Genomic DNA, 26,291 nt, shown 5'->3' with positions numbered 1-26,291 from the left:
TATTCAACGTTAAGATTCTCAACGTTGAGCCTCTGTTTCTCTTATAAAGTGGGGTCAATAACACCTAGCTCTCGGGGTAGTAGCGTCAAAATCAGTGCCTAGCACATAGTAGGGGCTCCACGCATGTGACTCGAGCGACCTGTTGCAGAGGGTCGTGTGTTATTTTAAGTGATTTAAATCTCACACCAACCTGCAAGATTTGCAAAGTAGAGGCTAGCACTCACATTTTGCAGATGAAGAAACTGAGTTAAACGGGAAAAGTAACTTGTCCAAGGTCACCCACACAACAGCCAAACTCCATCCCAAGTCCCACGGTGCTGCCCTCACCACAAAATTGCAAGACGGGTGATCAGATGTGCCTGGATTAAGCTGGCCCTGGGCTGGCCATACCTCTCTTAATCACACACAAGGTTTCGTTCAGCGGTTTGCGTACGATACGTCCAGGAGTTGGATGAATCAATAGATGAAGGAATGAATGGGTGGGTGAATGCACGAATGAGTATCCTGTCTTAATTCCACTCCACACATAACTGGCAACGAAACCTGGGGACCTCATCCAGACTAAGCCCTGTGGGGCCTCCTGGTGCATGTTTCTCTCCCTCTCTTGGGAACGGCTGATCGCAGGCCTGGTGTGGGGTACAGCTCACGCTATCAGCCCCTCCTCTGCCAGCAAGGAAAGCAGAGGGCAGCCCTGCCCATTCTACGTACTGGTTTCTGCAGTCTCGTACTCGCTGTCTCTGAGAAGCTCAAAGATGTCCACTTCGACCTTGGCCTTGCCCAGCCTCTCAGGAGCGCGGTTGATGCGGTTCTTGGCCAGGGTGATGGAGAGCCGCTCCCCTCTGCTGCACTCCATGGGGTCATCCAAGATAGCAGCTGTGGGCAGGCAACCACACGGAGACAGTTGGTACCCTCTCCCGTCACCCTCCTCTTTCTCCAGTCTCCCCCCACTGCCACCTTCCTCTTCCAGGCAGCTCCCCGCGTCCCCCTCCACCCTGCCGTCCTCGGAACTATTCCCAAAGCCAGCTCTCTACATGCTAAGGGTCGTGGTTCGTAGCCAGGTGCAGCCATGAATTCTAATGTGCATCTCTGCCTCAGGAACCCCATCACGTCATAGCAGGGCCCCGGGGGCCAATGTGTACGAGGTCCTGAGACCCAGGCGTGGCGATACGCTTGGATGTACATGTGCACACCGGCCCGCGTGTGCAAAGGAAGGGAGACGGTGGCTGTCCTGTGAAAATGGCATTCTGGGCCTCTGCGAAACTCTCCCTGAGATGAGAGGGTTAAAGGAAGCCAGGCATGAGAGGGAGAGCTGTGGCACGAAGGAGCAGGGTCAGGGTCCTGCCGAACCCGGGTGCTCCCGGCTCAGACACTGACGAACCATGGCAGCCGGTGAGCGAGGCAGTTTCTCTGAACTTCCTTTCCTCACTGAATGTTAACAGTAGTAAGAGAACCTCCGGGGGTTGGTGTGAGACTTCAGTAAGATAATGTATGTGGGTGACACATCACACGGATTTCATCGGCGTGACTTAATAGGAATGGTTGGAGGGAGGTGGTACCGATAGCTGCCCAACTTCCGGAAGTACTATTCAGGTAGCACAGAGGCCTAGGTTCGAATCCCAGCTCCATCCTGAATTAGCTACGAGACCTCAGTTTCCTCACTTGGAAAATGGGGAGAGCGCCCAGTCCTTGGGCTTCTGTGAAGATTACGGGAACAGTGTATGCAAAGTGCTCAACATAGTACCTGGCACATGGTATAAACACTCAACAAATCGAGCTCGGGATATCGTTCATTCTCTCGGCAGAGGAAGTTACAAAATCGAGCATCTCTACAAAGCTCGTATGTGAATGCTCAGAGCAGCACTATTCATAATAACCCCAAAGTGGAAAACCCCAAATGCCCATCAACTGACGAGCGAATAAGCTAAATGTGGTATATCCATGCAATGGAACGGTACGTGACAATAAAAAGGAAGGAAGTTCTCACACATGCCACAACATGCATGACCCTCGGGAGCATGATGCTAAGTGAAAGAAGCCAGACGCAAAATACTGCACATCGGATGATTCGTTTATATGGAATTTCCAGAACAGGTAAATCCACAGAGGTGGAAGGTAGATTAGTGGTTGCTTGGCGGCAGTGGTGGAAAAGCTGGATGGCATGGGGGAGTAATTGCTAATGCACACACAACGTTTCTTTTCGGGGTGATGAAAATGTTCTAAAATTGATTATGGTGATAGATGCATGATGCTGTGACTATACTAAAAACCACTGAGTCGTATACTTTTAGTGGGTGAATCGTGTGGTATCTGAGTTATATTTTAATAAAGCTGTTACAGAAAAAAAAAAGGAGAAATATGAAGTTTATCTTTCAGAGGTTTGAAGGCTCAGAAAAGCATCACGGGGAATCACGCCAAATAGATTTCACCGACTCGTGGCCCTTGAATCTCTGTGGCTGGTGTGGACTGAAGAGACCCAGGTCCCATGCTGTCTTCTCTGGATCCTGCTCCCATACCTACTGTGACCCATTTTCCAAACCAAAAACCAGGACACAGAATATTACAAAGCCTTTTTTTTTTTCTGATTTGTGGACGTATTTATACGCGTTGCCTTGTTGAACGATGAAAATCAGATTCATTGACACAGGTTGGGCCATACATTGGGCAACGGAGGTGCGTCCAAAGACGTAGGCATTTAAGTGGGCTTCCGTGAATTAAGTAGCAAAGTCCTCACACACCTGGCGTGATCACCACCTGCCTGAGGACACCCACAACACCTGCCCAGGTGGCCTCAGAAAAGCGAGACCAGGATGAGACTACTACTTGGGAAGCAAAAATCTAAACGATTGTACGGGGCTGGCCCAGGAGGAGGACCCTGGGAAGAGAAAAGAAGGGCAACCTACAGAAATGATTCTCAAATGGTGTTCCTTGGAGGGCCCTGGGTCTCATTAGGAAGCAGAGGGGGAGGCCACATGGAGGTCTCCAGCCCACGCTAGCTTCAACCAGCACACCTCCCCATCAGTTTTGGATATTTGGGGTTCCACGTAAGACTCGATATGGAAAAAAAAAGTCGCACCATTAAAAACAAAATAGGGGGCACTCAGGTCATGATGTCACAGCTTGTGGGTTCGAGCCCCGCATCGGGCTCGGGGCTAACAGTGTAGAGCCTGCTTTAGAACCTCTGTCTTCCTCTCTCTCTGCCCCTACCCTTCTCATGCTCTCTCTCTCTTAAAAATAAGTAAACATTTAAAAAAATAAAATAAAACACAATAATATAAAAGAAAGTAAAATAAAATAAAATAAAATAAAATAAAATAAAATAGAATTAGAAATCACTAGTCTAGGGGCGCCTGGGTGGCGCAGTCGGTTGGGCATCCGACTTCAGCCAGGTCACGATCTCGCGGTCCATGAGTTCGAGCCCCGCGTCAGGCTCTGGGCTGATGGCTCGGAGCCTGGAGCCTGTTTCCGATTCTGTGTCTCCCTCTCTCTCTGCCCCTCCCCCGTTCATGCTCTGTCTCTCTCTGTCCCAAAAATAAATAAAACACGTTGAAAAAAAAAATAAAAAAAAAAAAAAAAAAAGAAATCACTAGTCTAGCCTTAAAGCATAGAAAAGAGACATCTGAAATGCCAGGAATGGGCAGAGCCATCCCACACAAGTCACGGGAAAGAGGGACTAGATCCATGGCACGCGAGCTTTACGTTAGCAGGCACGCATTTATTCAGTGACAACATTAGCGTAAGTGCTTAGTAGACACGATCTCACTCAATCTCTGCAACAACTCTGTGAGAAGTGTGTGTTCTGTGTGTTATTCTCATTTGAGGATGAGAAAACAGAGGTCAGAGAGGTCGAGGGACCTGCCCCAATTCACAGGGCTGGTGAGCGGTAGAGGCAAAAGGTAACCCCAGGTCAACCTCACATAGACCCTGGGCCCTGAACCAAGGCTCATCTTCCTTCGGTGCAATTTGTCTTCAGGGGAATTTGCTGCCGAGAAGAGGGTGTACCAGGTAGGTGCGTCTCAATCAGCTCAGGCTGCTGTCACAAACAACCACAGACTAGGTGGCTTATCTAGCAAACATTTTTTCCTCACAGTCGTGGAGGTGGGGGATCTGAGATCAGCTAACATGGTTGGGATCTATTACAGACACCTGCCTTCTTACATGGTCCTCAGATGGCGGAGAGGGAGGGACAACGTTCTTTGGACTCTTCTCAGAAGGGCACTAATCCCATCACGGAAGTCCCCCCCCCGACCCTTGTGACCTCATCAAAATCGAATCCCCTCCCCAAGGTCCCACCTCCCCCAAGGTCATCTTGGGGGTTAGGATTTAACACATGCATCTCGGGAGGACACAATTCAGTCCATCGCAACAGGGTGCACGAGCCTTTCACACACCATAAAGAAAGTCTTGGGGCCCCTGGGTGGTTCAGTCGGTTGAGTGTCCGACTTCGGCTTAGGTCAAGATCTCGAGGTTCATGAGTTCGAGCCCCGCATCGGGCTCGCTGCTGTCTTGCTGCTGACAGGCTGACAGCACGAAGCCTGCTCTGGATCCTCTGTCCTCTTCTCTCTCTGCCCCTCCCCTGCTCCCGCTCTCTCTCAAAATATAAGTTAAAAAAAAAAAAAAAAAAAAAAAAAAACATTAAAAAAAGAAAGTCTCATCAAGGCAAATCAACTCTGAAACACTAATAGACAGGACCCTGGGCCTCTGGAAATTCCCCTAGCTAATGCTCCCAACCCCCAGTAAATTTCTAAACTGGGAGCCTTTTTCTCTTTGGGCCATATGACCTCGCTCTCCCCAACTTTTCCATCGATCACCTTGTAAATATTAGTAAATCACTTGTAACCAAGTAAATTAATAAAACAATCTCTCGGAAAATGCCCACGTCCCCTGTAAGTCTGGGAAGGAGCTCAGCCCTCTAGGGGGGCGGGGGGCGGGGGGGAGCTCCCTCAGCGATGTTTGGATCAGGCTCATGCTATCGACGCCTCACTTGTCTCTGTCACGTCAGTACACGAAGGGCACAATCCCACCTGGACCAACAGGAGGCAACACACATACGATCGTCTGTTCCGGGTCTCTTCTCCTCGACAGCACACCTTCAGGACACATGCTGGGAACTGAATGTGTCCCCCCCCCCCCCCCCCCACATTCACATGTTGAACCCTCAGCTTCCAAAGTGACTGTGTTTAGAGACAGGGCCTTTCAGAGGTAATGAAAGTTAAATGAAGTCATGAGGCTAAGTCCCTGCTCTGAGAAGATTAGTGTCCCTGCAAGGAGGGACACCAGAGAGCTCTCTCTTTCTCTCCCCCGGTGTGAGGGTGTGGCAGGAAGGCAAGCCAGGGAGCAGGCTCCCCCCAGAAAATGAGTCTGCTGGCACCTTGACCTTGGACGTCTGGCCTCCAGAACTGTGAGAAATAAATGTCCGTTGTGGATGCCACCCACTCTGTGGTGTTCCGTTATGGTGGCCCGAGATGACAAGGAAAATGTGCCAACACCAACCCAGATGTACAGGACAGCCGCCAGCCACGGAACACCACATAATCAACTCACAGAGCATCACTGGACACACCCGGAGACAGAGGGATCATGACCAGGTGGGGAAGAGGGAATGTGGCAATGTTATATTAAGGGGCATATGAGGTCCCCTGAGCACCTCTTTCTTCTTTTCCTCCCCACTGGGTTCAACGAAGGGACTCTGCAACTCTCTCCAACCTCCATGCTGTTCTGGGCACCACTTTTCAATTCAGGGTTTAGGTTTTTGACAATGATCAACTCCTGTCTGGGAACAGCCTCAACTGGGTGGCTGGTTGGCCTCGGCCATATTGAGGTCAGAACCCAGATTCCGGGGCTGTGGGCACAAAGGATGAGGTACAGGCTCAGGCTCTTAGGACACCAGAGGAACACGTCCCCAACAGGCAGTCACCAAGAGCAGGCTTGCTGTTTGGCAGTCCCTGGCGAGGGGCCCCGTGTGCGTCTGGAGAGCAGCGTACTCAGGACTGAGTGAGCAGCTGACGCTCCTGTCCCCCAGGCCTGGCTGTCCGGTTACGCCAGGATGCTGCTCAGAGTTCCTAGCCGCCTGCCGAAGGAAGAACAGTATCATCTGGCACATCGTCCAGCCCCGGGGATGGTTCTTCAGAGAAGTCAACGAGGAAGCATGGTAATTACGGCTGGGAGATCGGGGGCTACAGCAAGGACAAGGCTGAGATGGAGAGATGCAATCAGGGGCCAGGGTCTTTCTCATGCTTCCGGCCATGGGGAGGGACTCTTCCACAATAAGCCCTCAACATGCCTCTTTCATGCCCAGGGAGCTGGTGACCCCTTACATTGGGCCTTTCTCCCCACAAGCCAAGAGCTTTACCTCTGCCCAGTTCTCTCAGAGTTCCTTTCAGGCTCATGCGAAGGAAAGGGTGGCCTCCCGACTCTGTGCCCACCTCCCCTCCAAGGTTTCCTCCATGTTCCAGACCCAGACTGAGGTCTACTCCAGAGAGGACACCTCCCCTGGGGCTGGCTGGCCTGGCTCTGCCCACTCTACTCCCTTCTGGTTCACCCAATGAGTGTGGCCATGATTATCACTGACCTGCTCAAAGTTCTCAGGCCTCCCCATTATCCAATGGTTGGTCCCATTTGAGTTTCTAAGATGGCATCGGGGCCTCTGCACTCTGGCTTCCACAGAGCACTCCCTTTCACCCCCATAGCGACAGCGCCCCTATATCAGGACCAGGACTGGCCTACGTTCCTTCCTCCATTGCCTCTGCTGACACTGGCCCCGCCCCTATTCCTCCTTTCCTTATAAGGACTCTCCTTCTTCCTCCTCAGACCCACCTCTTCTAAGAAGCCCTCCTTGACTTCCCCAGCCCAGTACTCTCCTGAGATTTCCCCAGCGACCACTCATTGCCCTGGAAGGGTGCTTACCTTAACATCGAGGTCTTTCTGTAACTTCCCTCAACTAGATTGAACCTTAAAAGCTCAGAGTGATCTCTCCTTCCTTTGAAACTCCCAGGTTCCCCGTCCCAAATTAATTCCCTCTTCCTTAAAACTCCCACAGAAATTTCTCTGTACCTCTCATGAGACACTCATCACTTTTGACTTTTTTATTATGCCTATCTGTTTATCCGTCTTCTCTCCCGGAGGCGGCCGGCTCCTTGAGGGTGAGGGCCAAGCCAAATTCATCTCTGTACCCTCACGATTCCAGACACGTATGCCGGAGGCCCTTAATGAATGGTTATTGAGTGAGTGAATAATAGGAGGGGGTGTAGAAGCATGAGATATCACTCAGACTGAGAACAGTCCCTCGGAACCGGCACTGCAGGGTGCAGGGCCCGCGTGGGGGCCTCTAGGGCACCTGGGGCCGGCCCACCAGCTCTCCCTCCTCGAATTCTCAACAGCCTGGAAATCACCCCTCAGGTTGGAAAAATCAGCCTCCTTTAATCCCTTGGGTCTTCTAGAATCTCTCTACTCAAGATTTCCAAGCACTTTGATAACTTTTATCTCTGTAAGGTGGGTGGGGGGGGTGTTGCAGAGAATTACGGGAGAGCCTTTACGGGCAGTATCTGTAACACCGCCCGCAGCTGTTAGAGCCCTGTGCTCAGAGAAAGAGATGCTTGGAGCCTCCAGGGAACCAGTCAGCTTTGCTCCCAGGCCGAGCCCCAGCCCTAGGATCACCATTCACCTGACACCAGCTTCCCATGCTCACCTCTGACTTCTCGCGCCTCTCTTCTTACCCCTGATGGTCCCTGTCATCCTTCCTGTTGGAGGAGGTCACATCGCTGTGTGGGTCGCTCCACCAGAAACCCACACCCTTCTTCCTCACCTGGGGTGCAACACAGGACTGCCATCTGCCCCTGGCCTCGCCCGGCCAGCTCCCCCTCACATTCTGGACTGTATTTGTTTCCTGGGGCAGACGTGGGGAGGGGGGGGCTTAAATAACAGAAATTTCTTTTCTCACGGTTCTGCAAGCTAGGAGTCCAGGATCAAGATGTCAGCAGAACTGGCTTTTCGGAGGCTTCTCTCCTCAGTTCATCTCCCTGTGTCCTCACGTGGTCTTTCCACAGCTGCATCTGTATCCTAATCTCCTCTTCTTATGAGGACACTTGTCATTCTGGATTAGGGCCCACCCTAACGACTTCATTTTAATTTAATTACCTCTTCAAACACATCATCTCCAAATGCAGTCTCTTAGTTAGGACTGTAACATATGAATTGCAGGGGGGCGGGTCAGTCTTGAAATACGTTGGACTTGGGCTCAGGTCATGACCTGAGGATTCTTGGGTTCGAGCCCCACATCAGGCTCTGTGCTGACAACCCAGAGCCCGCTTCAGATTCTGTGTCTCCCTCTCTCTCTGCCCCTCCCCTGCTCACACTCGGTCTCTCTCTCCAAAATAAAGAAACATTAAAAAAAAAAGAAGAAGCATATGAATGGGGGGGGGCACACTAGTGAGCCCATAACCTAGACCTTCACCTCCAGCCATTGCCCAGCTCCCACCCCCTCTCCCAGTCCTCAGAGAGATTAATCCGAGGCCACTTTCTGGAACTGCCTTCACTTTGTGCCCCCACCTTTTTTTTTTTTTTTTCATGTAAGTATGTGAGTAAGTAAGTAAGTAATCTCTACACCCAATGTGGGGCTTGAACTCATGACACCGGGATCAAGAGTCACATGCTCTTCCAATTAAGCCAGCCAGGTGCCCCTTTCCAATAGGCTCAGATAATGAGGTCTCCGGTTCTAGGAGAGCCTCCCCGCCCGCCCCACCACCTCACCATGCCCAGCTGTCCTCTCCTGACCCTCTGCCTCTCACCACACTTCCCTTCCCTCCTTTACCTTCAGTCTCTCCCCAGACCAGCTCGTTCCCTTTTGCTAAAACGTGCTCAGGCCCTCCCCTCCCCCAGGGACCCTCCATGGACCACAGTGACCATGTGTCACCCTCTGACTGTCCCTTCCATCTTACCTCCGATTCGAGCCAGACTTCTCAAGTGATGACTCAACTGATGCTAACTTCACTTCATCTCATTTTCCCTTAAACTGCTGTAATCCGCCTTGTGCCCCCACCACCCCACTTGGACTGTATGCACAAAGTCACTGTCAACAACCATGTGTGCAAAGCCAGGGGACGCTTTTGATTCTCCGTCTAACCGCATCACTAGCTGGCAGTATTGTTTACTATCTGACGGGTGCTGTTCCAAGGACATCGTATGATTGTTCCGCTTAGTTCCACACAACCCCACAGCTTACGGTCCCGTTTTACAGGTGAGAACACAGAGACAGGGACAGGTGGAAACAACTTGCCCGAGGTCACACAGCTCTTGATGGCAGCCTGGGTCCACAGCCTGTGAGCTGCCAGACCACTTGGTTAAGCTGCGTCTCAGTTTCCTCTGAACCTGAGGGTGCTGAGTGTTCGAGTGACAAGTTCTGAGTCTTTTGTCTGAAACCCTCAATTTCCTTGGCTTCCATGACAAGAAGTCCCTGGGGTTTTCTTGCTGCTCCTCTGACCATTCTCTCAACGTCCACAGTCTCTTGCCTACCCTTTAATACTGGTGAGGCCCCAGGGTCTGTGCAGAGCCTTCTTGTTGCCTCCCTCAGAAGCTTCCTAAGTAATCTTGTTCACAGCCCCCTCCAGGAGGATGTCCTAGGTCACCTGCCTGATGACATCTCCACGTAAATGTCTGATAAGCATCTCAAATTTATTAAGACTCAAGGCAAACTCATCCTCTTCCCTCTTATGTTCTCCTTGGGTTTAGCTAATGGCAGCACCAGCCACACAAGCATCACGGCCTCACCCCAACTCCTTACCTCCAAAGGCCCCGGCTTTGCCCCTCACTGTATCCCGAATCAGTCCCCTGCTCTCCATCTCAACGCCATGGTCCAAGTTCAGTCCTTTCACATCGGCTACTCAACTGCAACCTCTTGACTCTGGTTTTCCCACCAAACTTGCCGCCACCACCTGGCAGTCCCCCATCATGCCCACACACAGCTGCCCGTCACTCGAAGGTGCCAACCCCTGCTTTTAGCTTTGAGTCTCAAAATAAATGGAACTCCTTGGCATGGCAGACAAGACCTGGCTCTCCTTCTCGAACCTTATGTTCCGCTTCTCTGCTCATCCCTCTCTACCTTCTGGAAATACCAAACTACCCTAGCACCACCTAAACCCACACACATGCCGTTGAGTGCCTGCACGTTTTTACTCAGGCTCTTCCTTCTGACTTCCCACCTTTGCTCACGGATCACTCTTATTCAGAATGAGTCCTCCACTCAGACGCCCCCTCCTTCCAGAAGCTTTCCCTGAACACAGAAGTTGATCAAGGGCGGCAAGCATGCATCCCCATAGAATCCCATGCATCTTATACTCTATTTCAATGATCAGTTTCATCTTTAACTTCCCCTCTTGAATCTTTTCTATCCCCAGTGCCTGGCATCCTGCCTGACAACAGGAGGCACTCCGTAAATGTTTAAGCCAAATCTGTCTTGGCTTTTGAGGGATGTTATGCCAACTTCTAATCCTTCCTTCAAAATTACTACTCTGACCCATACGTATATGGCCAGCTGATGTTGACAAAAGCGCAGTTAGAAAAAAACGGTATTTTCAACAAATTGTACTGGAACAGTTGGATATCCATACGTTTAAAAATAAAAAAAAAAAAAAAAAAGAACTCCCAACCCTGCCTTGTGCTATGTATAAAAATTAACACAGAATGGATCCTAGCCCTAAATGTAAAAACCTAATGCTATAAGACTTCTAGAAGAAAATATTTGTGGCTTTTAATTAGAAAAGACTTCTTAGACATGACACCAAGAGCCAAACCCATAAAATAAACAACTGACAAACTGGAATTCATCAAGATTTAAAATGTCTGCTCTTCCAAAGACACCATGAATGGGAGAAAAGACAAGCCACAGACTTGGAGAAAATATTATACAGAAAGCATATATGTGATGAAGGACTTACATCCAGTATATACAAAGAACTCTCAAAAACTCAATAATAAGAAATCAAGCAATCCAACTTTTTAAAACACGGGCAAAGATTTGAATAGACAGTTCACCAAAGAAGTTACATGGGTGGTGAATAACATATAAAGATATACTGCTCCACATCATGAGTCATAACAAGATGTCACCATAAATCTTTTTAGAATGGCTAAAATTAAAAAGCTCAACCACATCAAGCTGGCGACGATGTGGAAGAATTGGAACTTTCATAAGCTACGGGCGGGAATGTAAAATGGTGTAACCACTTGGGAAACACTTGGATCATTTATTTTTATTTTTATTACTTATTTTTGAGAGAGAGACAGAGTGTGAGTGGGGGAGGGGCAGAGAGAGAGAGAGGGGGAGACACAGAATCCGGAGCAGGCTCCAGGCTCTAAGCTGTCAGCAGAGAGCCCGACGCGGGGCTTGAACTCATAAACCGGGAGATCATGACGTCAGCTGAAGTGGGACGCTCCACCGACCGAGCCACCCAGGAGCCCCAACGGTTTGATCGTTCGTTAAGAGGTGAAACATGCCCCAACCATATGACGCAGCCATTCCACTCCTAGGTATTTATCCAAAAGAAAGGAAAGCTTGGGTTTAAACAGAGACTCGTACGTAAATGTTCACAGCAGCTGGCTCTGTGATAGTCAAAGATGGAAACAAGCATCGAGAGGGAAGTGAATAAATACACTGTGGCATATCCACACAACAAAAGACTACTCAGTGACAAAACGGAATTTAGGAAGCCAGACACTTGGGATTCTCTCTCTCTGCCCCTCCCCTGTTCTCTGTCCCTCTCAAAATAAACATTTAAAAATAGAAAACTTTCACTACTTTGACTGTGGTGATGGTGTGAAGGGTGTACGTATGGCAAAACTTACCAAATTGTATACTTCAAAATACAGGCAGTTTACTGTAGGCAAATTATACTTCAACTTAAAAAAAAAATGCCGTGATGAGAAAAAAGTTACTACTCTTCTGGCTCCTTCCCACTTTCTCCCCACCCTCTCTCCTCACCCTCAGCAAATGAGACATTTTAAACTCTGTGGTCTATACCTACTGCCTCCAATTCCTCTGCATCTTCTCTGTCCTGAGCCTCCGCCATCGCTGAATTCATTCCCAGAAATCACCAAGGTTCTCCCTCCTTCCAGATCCAAAGGTCTTTCTGTGGCCTTTTAGGGTTTTGAGGCTCTGAGTCATATGCGACTGGAGGGTTTTTTTGGGGTTGCCGTGTTTTAACATCCATGCTATGACCCTAGTCTGATTTTCATTCTGGTCACCTTTGCTCCAACCCTGCTCTGCCTCCAACTCCCTTCCCTCATTCATTCATTCATTCATTCATTCATTCAAGTTTATGTATTTGCTTTTGAGAGAGAGAGAGAGAGTGCAAGTGGGGAGGGGCAGGGAGAGAGAGAGAGAGAGAGAGAGAGAGAGAGAGAATCCCAAGCAGGCTTCGTGTTACCAGCACAGAGCCCGCCGCGGGGCTCGAACCCACGAAACCACGACATCATGACCTGAGCCGAAACCCAGAGTCAGATGCTTACCTGACGGAGCCACCCAGGCGCCCCTCCTCCCTCTTTCATACAGCCCTAGCTGGCAGTGTTCCCCAGACCTCACCCTCCGCATTCAGTCCTCGGTCCACATTTTCTTCATTGTGTACTTTCTCCCTTGAAGGATTCATTCTCAACTAACAGCTCCACGCAGGTAGGTAATTCCAAAACCCCTATCCCCTGCCCCGCTGCCCAATCTCCACGCCAGACTCCTATCTCTGGGTGCTAAAGGGAAATGTCTCCTTGGAGGTCCCGCCAAACTCCATGTCCCAAAGGTAACCCATTATCTTTTCAGAGAACGGGGGGCTCCTTCTGCCTTCCCAGTTTCAATGAATGGCCCTTCTCTTACACGTGGTCCACGGCACAGCCGTCCTGCACTCTCTCTGGCCCTTTGGCCACTCCACTTGCTCACCGAGGACCCCTGCTCTCTTTCTGCCTCCCCTGCCACCAGCCCTGCCTCTCTCCCGCAATACCCCTTACCTGTTTCCCGCCTCCAGGCTCTCCTGTGCTAACCCAGCGTCTCCGCATGGCAGATTCACCTGCCTGGTGCCCCCGTCCTCCACAGTCCGGCGCCCTGACCCAGGCACGTGCTGGACTGCTCTGGCCCATGCTGATTCTGCCCTCTTCCAATCCCCTAACGTGCTCACGGTCCGTGCCATTCATTTAGCACTTAACCCGGTGCTTTGTAAGTGACAGAGGCAATGCATCCATCTACTTAATCATTCCTTTGTTTATTAATTCATCAAATACCTATTAAACATCAATCTTAAGCAGGGCACTATGTACACAGAGACGGGTAAGATGTATTTCTGCTTTCAAAGCGTCCAGATAGGGCCATCAAATCAAATGGCCACAACCCAATATGGTAAGTAATAGGACAGAACCCCATTATGATCCACCCATGTGCACTGGGAAATGGCAGAAAACTATGACTGGGTCTTTGGCTCTCAAAGACATTTCCGGGAAGGGGTGGAGACACTCAGTGGTGTAACGGAGAAAAATCACAAAGCCCCCAGCTTTTCTGGGAAAGAGAGAGACGTTTTAGGGAAGGCCTCACGCACACACGTGTTCAGTGCCTCCTACGCACCAGGCTTCACAGAAGAGGCAGCCTCGAAGTAGGCCTGTGAGCTCCCTAGAAAGGCAGGGAACTGAGGCGTGTTCCGGTGCGCAGAGCCCCCAAAGGCGTGACTGGTTCAGTGGATGCGGGACCGGCTGGAAGGGAGGACAGAAGCCCGAGCAGGAAGGATCTTTGTCCTGCCAGGGACCCGGAAGGTTAACAACAGAAGGCCCTGTGACAGACGGTGACATCATCAGATTTGCATTTTAGCGCCATCACTCACAGCACTGAAGATGGGGGGGGGGGGGGGGTGGTAACTGAAATTTGAATAGGGAAGGTGAGTTTGGGGGTGACTTTAATAGCCCAGGAAAAAGAGGTGAGGCAGGTATTGAGGGGCAGGACAACGAAGATCAAAGAAGGGGGGGCAGAGCCGAGCAAGATTCACGAGGTGTAAGGCAAGGGTGGCCGGCTGTGGAGGGGGAGGAGGAGACACAAAGGGCTTCTGGCCTGACTACTTAGATGGTGACGTCACTGACCAACATCAAGAACACAGCGGGGTAACGACGAAGGCTGCTCTGTTTTGCTTCTGGAGAAGGGCGCAGATGATGAGATTGGGGTGGTACTCGTTTAAGTTTGGGGCACACCGTTTAGCAGCGGACAGTCACTGGCCTGGCTCCCAGAGAACCATCCAGGCTGGACACGCAGACCTGGGAGAGCGCAGGGCGAGGCTGGCAATGACAATTTGGATCTGCCAGCGAGGAGAGAGGAGGAGGGTCGAGTCAAAGACCCCGGGGACTCAACACCTGGGGAGAATGTGGAAAAAGGGAAGCTGATGCGAGAGGCTGGAGGCAGCGGTGAGGCCGGCTGGAAGTCAAACGAAATAAGGACTGGGAATTGTCCATGAGATTTGGCAACCAGGAGGTCACCAGGGACCCCGGTGAGAGCCATTTGAGGGGAGGGGTGGGGGCAGCACGCAGACCCAGCTGCTTGAGAAGGGGCTAAGAAGGCCAACGAGTCAGGTATAGCTCTCTTCTGGGGAAGGAGCGTGATTAGGGCGGAGGTGGAGTGAGTCACATTGCCCAAGGGAAGGGGCTATAAATTCCGAGGACAGGGGCTCAGAAGAAGGAGCCCGAGGGGAGGGAGAAGCGGATAATGTCAGCAGCAAGGGGGCACTTTTGGAAGCAAGTCCTGCAAAAAGGCCAGTAAGAAAGAGCCTAGAGCACAGGGTACAGGTTCATGCAGGCTGAGGGAAGGGAAAAGCCATGGCAGAGACTGCTCGCTGGCCACCAGGGGTTCCTTTTTTCTCTTCCTTTTAACAATAAAACACCCTCAGTGTTACCTGGACACGTGATTGCCCAGCTACAAACCACATTTCCCAGTGTCCTCTGCAGCTGGGGGAGGTCTGGAGCTGAAGTGGGCCCGTGAGTTTGAGTCGAAGTAACCACGGACCATCGGGCCATCCCCATGCCCTAGACGCTCCTTCCCTTTTTTTTTTTTTTTTTTTTGCCAACTGGAAATGGTGACATTGGAAATGGTGACACTCCAGGAATGGAGTGGAGGGGAACTATAGACTGATAATGGCAACAAGGCTTCTTGGCTCCCCTCCGGCCAGCCCTGAATCATGACTGACCTATAGACTCACTCACACTCCTGAGCCATACCCTTCGATCTTTGAAATTCGACACGTTCGGTCTCTTTGCTACTGAAGCTTAGCCTATGTTCCAGCTCGGTGCTGTCCCACAGAAATACAACGCAAGCTATGTTTGTAACTTTAGGTTTTCCAGGAGCCACATTTAAAAAAGTAAAAAGATATTTAAGGGAAGGGAAGCAAAAATAATATAAAAACAGGGAGGGGGGGCAAAAACATAAGAGACTCTTAAATATGGAGAACAAACAGAGGATTACTGGAGGGGTTGCGGGAGGGGGGATGGGCTAAATGGGTCAGGGGCATTAAGGAATCTACTCCTGAAATCACTGTTGCACTATATGCTAACTAACTTGGATATAAATTAAAGAAAGAAATAAAAACTAAAAAAAAAAACAAAAAAAAACTAAAAATAAACAGGTGAAATTATGAAATTAAGTAATACATTTTATTTAACCAAAATTTCCAAGTATTACTATTTCTATATCTAATCAGTATAAAAGTGTTGAGGGGCCCCTGGGTGGCTCAGTCGGTTAAGCATCCGACTCTTGATTTCGGCTCGGGTCACGATCTCACCATGTGGGAGTTCGAGCCCCATGATGGGCTCTGCACTGACAGCATGAAGCCTGCTTGGGATTTTTTCTCTCCCTTTCTCTCTGCCCCTTCCCCACCGACTCACGCACTCTCTCAAAACACATAAATAACATCGAATATATATAGACGTATAAAATCGTTGAGATCTTTTGTACTGTTTTCATACTAAAACTGTAAAATCCAATGTATCTTTTGTACCCAACAGTACATCTGAATTCAGACAAGCCGCATTTCAAGCGCTCAAGAGATAGTGCCTCTCATCCTAGACCATGCAAACGTAACACTAATCGATACGACTCTAAATAACCATTTGGGGGAAGGGGGGTTGAGACAGACTGAGCTTGGGAGCTTTATTTTCTCTGAAAAGAGGCAAGACTGTCACCTTCTGAGCCGTCACTGCACAGATGGGGGAGACGGTTTCAGGCTCAGGCTTAGAAGAGGCGCTCCAACGTGTAAATAAATGTCTTTGTGTCGGCCAGGTGGAAAGGCAGAGAAGTCGGTGTCTCTCTGCAAGCAGCCTCAGGGCAGGCAGGTGCCAGAAGTATCAACAGTGGGAGTTACTGGGTGGGAGGGCAGGACGAGGGGACAAAGGAGGTGAAGGCACTACCAGGAGAGGGTTTGGTGAAACCCACAAAAGGTTATCCAAATGAACAGACCCTGTGGGGCTGAGAGGCTGCATAGGACTTGGACATGTGGATATGGCAAGAGCGTTACCAGTGGGAGCAAGATGGAAAAGGGGGGAGTATATAGGAAGACTGTGGGGTTTGAAATTTAGGGTTTCGGAGGCAGAAGAGGGTCAAGCGTTGCCACAATCCAGGGGGTGGATTAGACAGTGATGTGGACAGGAGAAGGCCGCTGGAGGTGTCCCTTAAGTATCCTCAAGGTAATGGGACTAGAGGGATGGACTCATGGACACAGATGATCCAGCGAGAACAGAGAGGTAGAGAAGAGAGGAGGCGGTGAGCCAGGGACCACAGCCGTGCACGACAATGGCAGGTGCAAGGTGAATGGAGACACGTCCTGGGGGACACCGCAGGACGGGCGGGATGTCTGTGGGCTGCACTGGGAAGCAGGGAAATACATCTGCCACTCTCTCGAGTGAACAGCTGTCCCCGGAAACAGGTGAAAGGGAAGCATTCCATGGGACAGATTTGGGTTCCCCACAGAATGGAGCTCCGTGTCAAGCTGAAGAGGGCCCACAGGGAGGTCCAGAGAGGGGGTATGAACTGGGGAGAAAGCACAGAGCAGCAGGGGGAAGTGAGCCCAGGGAAGACGGGCGGTGGGGCCAGCACACGAGAGGGGGGCACAGTGCCATTTCCTGGCGCCACGAGTGGCTCTCTGGACGGTGAACACCTCGAGCGCAGGAACCACGTCCCATCGTCTCCCGTGTCCTCCACCGGACTCAGCACAGATCCAGGCAGACACGAAACACGCGTGCCTTCCAGACTTGTCAAGAGACCTGGGCCTGTGGGCGCCTGGGTGGCGCAGTCGGTTAAGCGTCTGACTTCAGCTCAGGTCACGATCTTGCGGTCCGTGAGTTCGAGCCCCGCATCAGGCTCTGGGCTGATGGCTCAGAGCCTGGAGCCTGCTTCCGATTCTGTGTCTCCTTCTCTCTCTGCCCCTCCCCCCTTCATGCTCTGTCTCTCTCTGTCCCAAAAATAAATAAACATCAAAAAAAAAAAAAATTAAAAAAAAAAAAAAAAAAGAGACCTGGGCCTGATGTGTGTTGACTGTTGGACTTTCACAGCACGGTTCACCTTTAGCTTCATCCCTTAATCCTTCATGCTCCCATAGTTAACAAAAGGACATGACCCCTGAGAAGAAATTTATGAATAAAGTCCCTGCCATAACCAGCAATTACATCTGCATTTAGTGCCTTATTAATACGGCCACTCTGTAAGGTCTCTGCATACCCCATTGATATTCCCAGTTAACCCGAAGCTGTTCCTTTCTCCCTCTGGATTGTGCCGTCTCCCTCTGGGTTCTCTCTGGGGGAGGACAGTCCCCAAGTGTTCTCATGGTCACAGAGGGAGCCACCGGCTTCGCCCGTGGCAGCTCCCCTGGCCGGCTTTGGCTGCACCAGACGCACGATGGTGGCAGGGCAGTGCCTGGCATACCCACGCTCAAGGCTCCCTGCGCACAGAGCCAGGCAGGGGAGAGAATTAGCGGGTGCTGGAGTTGCCTGTTTGTCTTTTCTAATAGCTGCCGGTGACAGCACTCCCCATCAGCCTTCTGGCCGAGTTATGGGCTAAAGCAGAAGGAAGACAGAGGCTCAGGGAGTGATGGGGGCTGGTGGGAGCCCTCACGGGTCTAGCACATCCAAGGATGCCAGGGAGGTCTGCCTTGCGTCCAGAGGACGCTGAGCCCGGGTCAGCTTCACTGTCCGGGGGAGTTCAAGTCGATGAGCTAGCAGAGCAGACGCAGTTGACAACACAGGAGGTGGAGACACGAAGCAACACGGGCCCCTGATCTCCAAGACTCAGGGACTAGCTGGGGAGACAAAAGCGGGGAGTGAGGCAGACAGCACAGGCAGTGTGCCAGGCAGACTCTGCCAGGTGAGCTCGGCAGGGAAGCGGGCAGGTGCCACCCCCAGAATCCCTCCACCTCTGAGTCACCGGCGCTCCACATGGTCTGTGACTCTCCCCCATCAGTCTTCATCTGGTTACATCATCATTACCTCATCCCCCTCCCTGAGTCTATGGAGAGACCCTAAGCCATTAGAGGACTGAGGGGCTCTTGTGTTTGTCTCTGCATTTTCCCCAAGAGTGTGAAGAAAGGAGGGCCATGCCTCCTATAGCTTATAGCGCAGGACCTCGTCACCTCCAATCAGAAGTGACAATTACAAGGGGAACTAGAAGTCTGGCACCTGTGGATGATGCTGACGTCTCTCTACTCAAAGAGGGCAAGTAAGAGATAATGACCGATTAGAGCAGCTTTGAGTTCTCTGCAAGAATATGGCCAGAAGAATCCAAAAGGCCATGACTTTGACTGTTTCCGCCTTATGGTTACCTGTCTCTTTTCCCAGGAGGTCAAAGCACAAGTAATGGATCCTATTCATTGTCCTCATCCCCCCCTGGGAGTGAGACCCGGACAGGGAACATTTGTCCAGGAGGACAGTGGGGTTGAGAGAGTAAGCTAGGGCCTCACAAAGGGAGAAGAACAGAATGTTCATTTGCTCATTCATTCAAAAAAAAAAAAATTCAGATAATGTCAGCTGCTCTGTTGCCTTCTTCCTAATGTGGGAAGAGAGGAGCTTCATATCAACAAAATGTGTCAAACTTCTAACTCACATTGTAATTCCTGTTTGTGATTGGGGAGGACAGTCACTGTTCGCTGTGCTGGAAAGCAATGTTCCCGTGGAGCCTCCGTCTAGAACGTAGGTAGGAACTCTGTCTCACTCCCCATCAGCCTCCCAGAGGCTGGCACCTCCCACATAGTCCACTGACGTCTCAAACATCTTCCGTAGCACCTCACCAGAACAAATACCTCTCAGGTCTATCCTCCCTCAAAAACTCATTACGTGTGCCATATTTCTCCTTGAGACTAACTTCCGTTTTAGCTGGTGTCCCTGGGCACCTCAGGGTATCCCTGGGGAATCATGGAGGCAGTGCTTGGTGGAAGGGATGGGTGAGGAGGGGCTGGGTGGCCCCGTCAGGGGAGATCAACAGCCTTTGCCACCTAGGGTCCGGACGAGCAGCCCAACATGCGGGAGTGAGACACGCTGACAGGGGCATCTGCCCAGGTTCTGTGGCGGGACTCGGCAGACCACATCTGGGTCTTGGCAACCTCACGCCTGACTGGCCGAGTTTCCTGAAGACAATGCTGTGGCCGTCATCAGAATATTCAAACGCACAGAGGGACAAGGGAAAAGAAATAGCTCTAACCTGCAGGAGATAAAAAGCAGCCCCCATTCAGATGCCATATGCCACAGAAGGAAAAAGCTAGTAAATTTAATTTAGTATAGACTATGCAATTACCTGCTTTAAAAATTAAGGACTGAGACCATAAACCCACTAAACTCCGAATCTTCATAATGAGCAGTTAAGTGAGAGAGAGAGGAGAGAGAGAGAAGAAGCAGAGAGAGGAAGGAAGAGAAAGGCAAGAGGAAGGAGAAAGGGTGAAGGGAAGAGGAAGGGAGGAGGAAGGGAGAGAAGGAAGAGGAGGAGGACAAGAAGGGGAAAAGCGGGTCCAGCAAGAGCGTGAGACAGGCGCCAAGTCAAACAGGGTGAAAGCATGACACACGCACGTTCCCAGGGGAATTTTCTGTGCTTGGGGTCTGCTGATTCTGTTGCCAGAAAGACGTAAAGTCACAACTGCAGGCACAGATGAGGACCAAAATCGTACCCTGTTGAATAGAAAATATTCACTTTTTTTTTTTTCTTTCTACTCCTGCAACCACCAGCCCGCTTAGAGCAGGGTTTCTCAGCCTCAGCACTGCTGATACCTGGACCAGGAATGTTCTTGCTATAGGAGGTTTCCGGGGGTGGGGTGGGGGGCACGTAGTAAGTTTAACAGCACCCTGGCCACCATGACTAGATGCCCGTAGCACCTTCCCCAGTTGTCACAGCTCCCCCTCCCCCACCCAACGCCTCTGGATACTGCCGTTGGCCTGGGGCAGGGGGAGGCAGGCTGCCCCCCGGGGAGAACCACCGGCTTAGACCCCTGTCACCTCACAACTCCACTCTAGCCTCAGCAGCTCCCCTCCTTTCCTGCTCCACACCCCCAGCCAGCACTTTGAGGGTGTCACCTTCACTATTCAGAAGCACCTCAAAGCATCCCAGGGTCTACGGAATGAAGAAAATAATACTGGATATCCACTCGGTGCCAGGTTGTGAAAGAGACCGGTGAGCTGGACTGAGACCCACACTCAAGATGTCACGCCCTTGTTGGAGAAAGCAGACAACGAGCATGTAAAGAAGGACGTACAGGATAACTGCAGAGAGCAGGAAGTGCCATAAAAAACTAGGGTACACCACGATGGAAGGGGTCAGGGAAGGAACATCTCTGAAAAGGCATCACCTGAGCTGAGAGGCAAATGAGGAGGAGGAGGAAGCCATCCATGGGGAAGAGGGCAAGGACGTTCCGAGCCAAAGGAGCCCGACAAGAAAGGCCTCAGCAGGTGCTGGCGCTCAGTGGCTTAGTGAATGAGGGGGAGAATGGAAGAAGGTGAAGAGGGAGACAGAGGGGATCATATTGCCTCATGGGCCATGGTGAGAAGTTGAATCGTATTCTGGCTGCAACGGGCAGGCACTGGAAGGTTATAAGCAGAGCCGGAACTCCCTGGCCCAGCTCTACGCTTCATAAACTAGCCTCTAACCCACGCCCAGCTTCATCTGCTTCTACTCCTCTGTACAAACTTGAGCTTTGCATTAGGAGCCCCTGGAGGGGTATGAAAGCAAAGACTGCCAGGTCCTGCTCCCAGAGTTTCTGATTCAGTATCGGTGTGGGAAGCACCCCCGCACCTTCATTTCTAACAGCTTACAGGGAGCTGCAGACATCGCTACTCCAGGGACCACACCCTGAACAAACTTGACTCTTTTCCGAGATATGTCTTCGATCCACGCCATTTCCATTTGGAGACTATGCACCACTCCATCCCTCCTCTGCAATCTCGATGCATTGAAAACCGGGTTGTTCTCAAGGTCTGGCTCCAAAACGAACTCTCACACGTACCTTCAGTGGTCACCCCAGGCAAAGGGGCCACTCCCCACTGCCCAGCCATCATACAGATTTTGTTTACAAGTGACCTGTAATAGACACACTCATCAGAGAATCTCAGATCCCTTCTAAACCATGACCTCTAACCAGGGAGGGACCCCATCTTCATCAATCTGTTTCCAATCCCTCTCTATTTTCTGTTTTGAAGGAGGTAAGTTACAATTAAATCTATTGCTTCTAGGAATGACTAATATCGTGTCCTCTTTCCACCTCGCACCCATTCGGATGCCTGTTATTAAAAAAAAAAAAAAAACACAAAAAATAAAACAAAACAAAAAACCAGAAAACAACAAGCACTGGTGAGGATGTGGAGAAAGTGGATCCCTTGGTGCACCATTGGTGGCGACGTAAAACAGTACAGCCGCTAGGGAAAGCGGTACAGGGTTTCCTCAAAAAAATTAAAAACAGAATTACCATGTGATCCCGCAATTCCACCTCCGGGTATATATCCAAAAGAGTTTGATGTATATGGGTGTATATCAAAGAGATGTTTGTACAGCCATGTTTATAGCAGCATTACTCACAATTGCCAAAACATGGAAGCAATCCAAGTATCCGTCAAGAGATGGCCGGATAAACAGAATGTGGCATATAACTATAACGGAATATTATTCGCCCTTAAAAAGGAGTGAAATTCTGACACGCGCTACGATATGGATGAAGCCCGAGCACATTCTGCTAAGCGAAAAGCCAGACACAGAAAGACAAATACTGTACCATTCCACGATATGAGATACCTCACAGTGTTCAGCTTCATAAAGACAGAAAGTAGAAAGGTAGTTGCCAGAGGTTGGAGGACGCGGGGAACAAGGAGTTATTATTTCACGGGTACGGAGTTTTGCAAGAGGAAGAGAGTTCTGGAGACTGGCTGGTGGCAATGGTTGCAAAACAGCGTGAATGGACGTAATACCACCAAACTGCGCACGCAAAAATGATGAAGGTGGTTTTGGGTTATGTATATGTTACCACACCTAGAAATGATTTTTTTAAAAAACACAAAAAAATTGTGTGTTCTTTTATAGCTTACAAAGCACTTTCGGCCATCAAATCTCACGTGTATCTATCTTGTGCTAATCCAGGAGATAACGGTAAAATCCCACCAGTCCCCCTTTCATAGATGAGTACGCAGAAGCCCAGAAAGATTAAGCCCACTAGAGAACACGCAGCTGACGTGTCGAGGGATTAGAAGCAAACATCAGATCCTCTGCTCCACTACAATACGCTGCCCAGTATTATCACAATGTTTCTCCTAGAATGTTCTGTGTAGTAAATCACCTTTAATGTGCTAAGTGATGCATAAATAGTAGCTGGCTAGTTGAGAGGAAGGAAAGAAGGCAGGGAAGGGAGGAGGGGACAGAAAGAATTATTTGACTTGCGGAGGCTTCCTCTCTCATGATTTAGGGAAAGGGGCAAAAATCACTATTTACTGGATGTTACCATGTGCCCAGAAGTTTGTATATGTTTTTCCTCTTAACTTTCACATACCACAACCCTATATGGTGGGCATTACGGTTATCATTTTACAGATGATGATAAAGAAAAGAGACCCCTGAAATCAGGGGTCTGACCTCTTTCACTATGACTTTGAATCCAGATCTGTGTGACTCTGGGCTCAGGCTCTCACTCCCAGGAGAGAGTTCTAGAATGTTCTAGAATGTTTGGTTGCCAGCATGAGGCATCCATGTCTTCTTGCCTTTGGCTGGCAATCAACCCAACTCTCTCTCTCCCTTCACCACCCACCCACCGGAGTAACTCGAACTGAAAGGGGACGCTTTCCTGAAATTTTCTCCCCTCCTCATGGACTCACCCACCAGCTGTATTTTGCCCCATCCTGACCACCCACTCTGTCTAGGCTTCAGGATGAGGAAAGACAGGGCCTATGGGAGCTTCTCTTCTCCTCTGCTTTCCTCCTGGCCCACACAGGCCTACGGACCATCTCCTCCAACAGCCATTGGTCCCTCCTCTGTGTCACTGGACACACACCACCCAGGGACTTCACAGGGGGCAGAGAAGAATCACACTCAGCCAACCACGCCTTTCTCAAAGACCTTCCCCTCCCTCCTGAAGGAAGGTACAACTGGTTCTGGTGCACCTCTTCTACCGAGCCAGCACTCACCCCTCCCCAGGCTGACAGATGAGCAGCAGGGGTGTGTCCCATCCAAGGCTGGACAGGTTCCCAGGGAACCCACTCTCTGGACTCACAAAGACATCTCAGACCACCTCTTCTGAGTCAGTGCTTTCTCCCACCCTTGCCTCCAAGTAGTCTGCTATCCCGAGCTGCCTGAGCCAAAGGCATCCACAGGCCACTCTGTTACAAGAATGTGGAGGGATCTGAGTTCCCACTGATTAGAAACAAAGGCTCATCGACCTCTGCGTAATGAACTTGGTTGCAAATGTGGCTCCAGCCCCTGATTCGCCATCAGAATCTATCATTTAGTACTTTCCTTCCTCAGCACCCAGAACCGGTTAATCTCCCAAACGTTACCCCACTCCATGAATCTGAGGGTAATGAGGTCGACTTGCGCTTTTATTTATCATTAGAGCTGGCAGACCCAAAGGGTAATTTAGTGTTTGAAAAGGCTGATTTTAAAACTTTATGTCAGGGGACGCATTGCCAAATGCAGTCTAATAACTGCATCATTAAATACAGACTAAAGTCTTTATTTAAATTCACGTTCATTTCACCTCTGTCTATAAAACATAGGGATGTACAATGGAGCAAGCCCTCAATCCTCAAAACAAATTTCTCTCGCTCGGTTTTCTCCCCACATCAGTCGTCCTGGAGTCGGTGGGAGTTCGCTGGGTGTCTGATCCTGTCTCTCGCACTTTTCAGCCCCCCACTCATCAAAAGGACACTCATTGTTCCTCAAGCTTCTACAAGGCAACACTGTGCTAAGCAGCGGGGATGCCGAGTCGACGTGCTCCCGGTCCCTGCCATCGAGGAGCATCCAGAAATGAAATGAAAGCACGTTTTCCAACGTGACAGGTTCAGAACACTCTTTCTCCAGCTATCTCCCCGAGTCAATCCTCACTTCCTTCGGGTCTCTGCTCTGCGTGGCAGTAGAGCACCGAGTAGGAAATAGCCCCTTGTCTCCACTGTCCCCGACGCTTCCCCTCACCCTGCTGTGCATCGGTTTTGTCCCCAGCACTTATCAACACCCGGCACACCGTGCGTTTCCTCATATGTGGCGGGCTGGTCCCCACTGCCACGTAAACCTGTGGGGAGAGGGTTGTGGGAGGGGCGGGGATTTTGTCTGTTGTGTTTCCCGCTAGGTCTCCAGCCCCGGCAGAGCAGTGGACACACAGCAGGCCCTGGAGCCATACTTGTCGGTGAGGAAGGAGTTGATGCTGTAGTAGAGGTACACGTACAGGGACTCTGGGGTGCTGGGGAGAGACCTCCACTTTCTGTGGGGGGTCATCCAGGAAGGTTCCACAGAGCAGGAGGCAGTTACACCGGGTCGTGAAATATACATTTACTGGCTGGGGAAGGGAAGTTGCCTAGTCCACAGGCAAAGACATGAAAGCACCCTGTTCATCCAGCAGGGACCGGGGGTAAATGGAGAGAAGGGAGAAAACGAAGTTGGCGGTGGTGGTGGTGAGGGGGGTGGGCTGTGAAGGACCTTTTAGGCCATTTAAAGGGATCTGAACTCGGGGCGCCTGGGTGGCTCAGTTGGTCAAGCGCCGACTTTGGCTCAGGTCAGGATCTCACGGTTTCTGAGTTTGAGCCCCGCATCGGACTCTGTGCTGACAGCCCGGAGCCTGGAGCCTGTTTTCGATTCTGGATCTTTGTCTCTTTCTAACCCTCCCCCACCCACGCTCTGTCTCTCACTCTCTCTCTCTCTCGAAAATAAACAAAAAAAAATTTTTTAAATAAATGAGGGAATCTGAACTTTATCTCAAAGGTGCTAGTTGAGCAACCTGTTAACAGTACCTGGGGCAGACCTCCAGGCGAAGTTTCTAGGTCCCTAGCTGCTATCCCAGTACAGGTCTCTGCTAGTCAGCCCCCAAGGTGGCCCCTATGACGTCAGCCTCCTGGGATTCACAGCCCTCACACCTTACCAGGGTTGGTCTGCCCTGCAGCAGACAATAGGAGTGATGGGATGTCACTTCTGACACCGTGTTCTATCTTCGGGACACACACACCACCACCACCACCACCCCCCACCACCACCCAGGCTCTGGTCTGGGGACAGCAAGCTGCTGTGCATCGACCAACCCTATGGAGAGACCCACAAGGTCAGGTGCTGAAGCCTCCAGCCAATAGCCACCGAGGAACCTAGGTCTGCCAACAGCCACGTGTGTGAGCTTAGAGTTGACAGCGGCCATGGTCAACAGCACAGCTGCAGCCTTGTGAGAGACCCTGAGCCCATCCACCCAGGTAAGCAGCCCCTGGATTCCTGACCCCGAGAACCGCATGAGACGATAAACACTGCTTCCGTCACTAAGTTTGGGGATGATTTGTTTTGCAGTGGCAGATCACTAATAGAGCCTAAATCCTGTTCAAGAACATCCAGTGACCACCAACACCCCCCCCCTCCACCCCATGCCTTGGGGACAGAGACTGGAGTAGACAGAGATGGAGGCTGTCCCTTCTGTAAAGGCCACCAATCCGAGATTCCTAATGAGGTCAGGCAAAGAGGAAGGGGATGCAAAGCCCAGCGGGTGGGAGAATGCTTGGCCCCCTAATGCACCAGGACTCTGGGGCGCTGGCCACCTGCCACTGTGGCCCACATGGGTGCCAGAGGTGCAGGAAGAGAGAAGAGCACGGGGCCG

General features: G+C 50.7%; 1 protein-coding gene across 2 annotated transcripts in view; it reads right to left on the bottom strand.

The window, feature by feature from the left end:
* Window positions 1–26,291, bottom strand: part of GRIK4 (glutamate ionotropic receptor kainate type subunit 4) — a 351,626-nt gene that overhangs the window by 176,308 nt on the left and 149,027 nt on the right. For both annotated transcript variants that reach the window (XM_042904208.1, XM_042904207.1), the window contains one exon: window positions 709–873. In XM_042904208.1, coding sequence (XP_042760142.1) covers window positions 709–873 — 165 coding nt within the window. The remainder of the gene's footprint in view (window positions 1–708; window positions 874–26,291) is intronic.

This window comes from Panthera leo, chromosome D1 (genome assembly GCF_018350215.1).
Source record: "Panthera leo isolate Ple1 chromosome D1, P.leo_Ple1_pat1.1, whole genome shotgun sequence".
NCBI classification, from domain to species: Eukaryota; Metazoa; Chordata; class Mammalia; order Carnivora; family Felidae; genus Panthera; species Panthera leo.
Note: the sequence above shows the minus strand (reverse complement) of the source record. Positions and strands in the feature narration are given on the sequence as shown.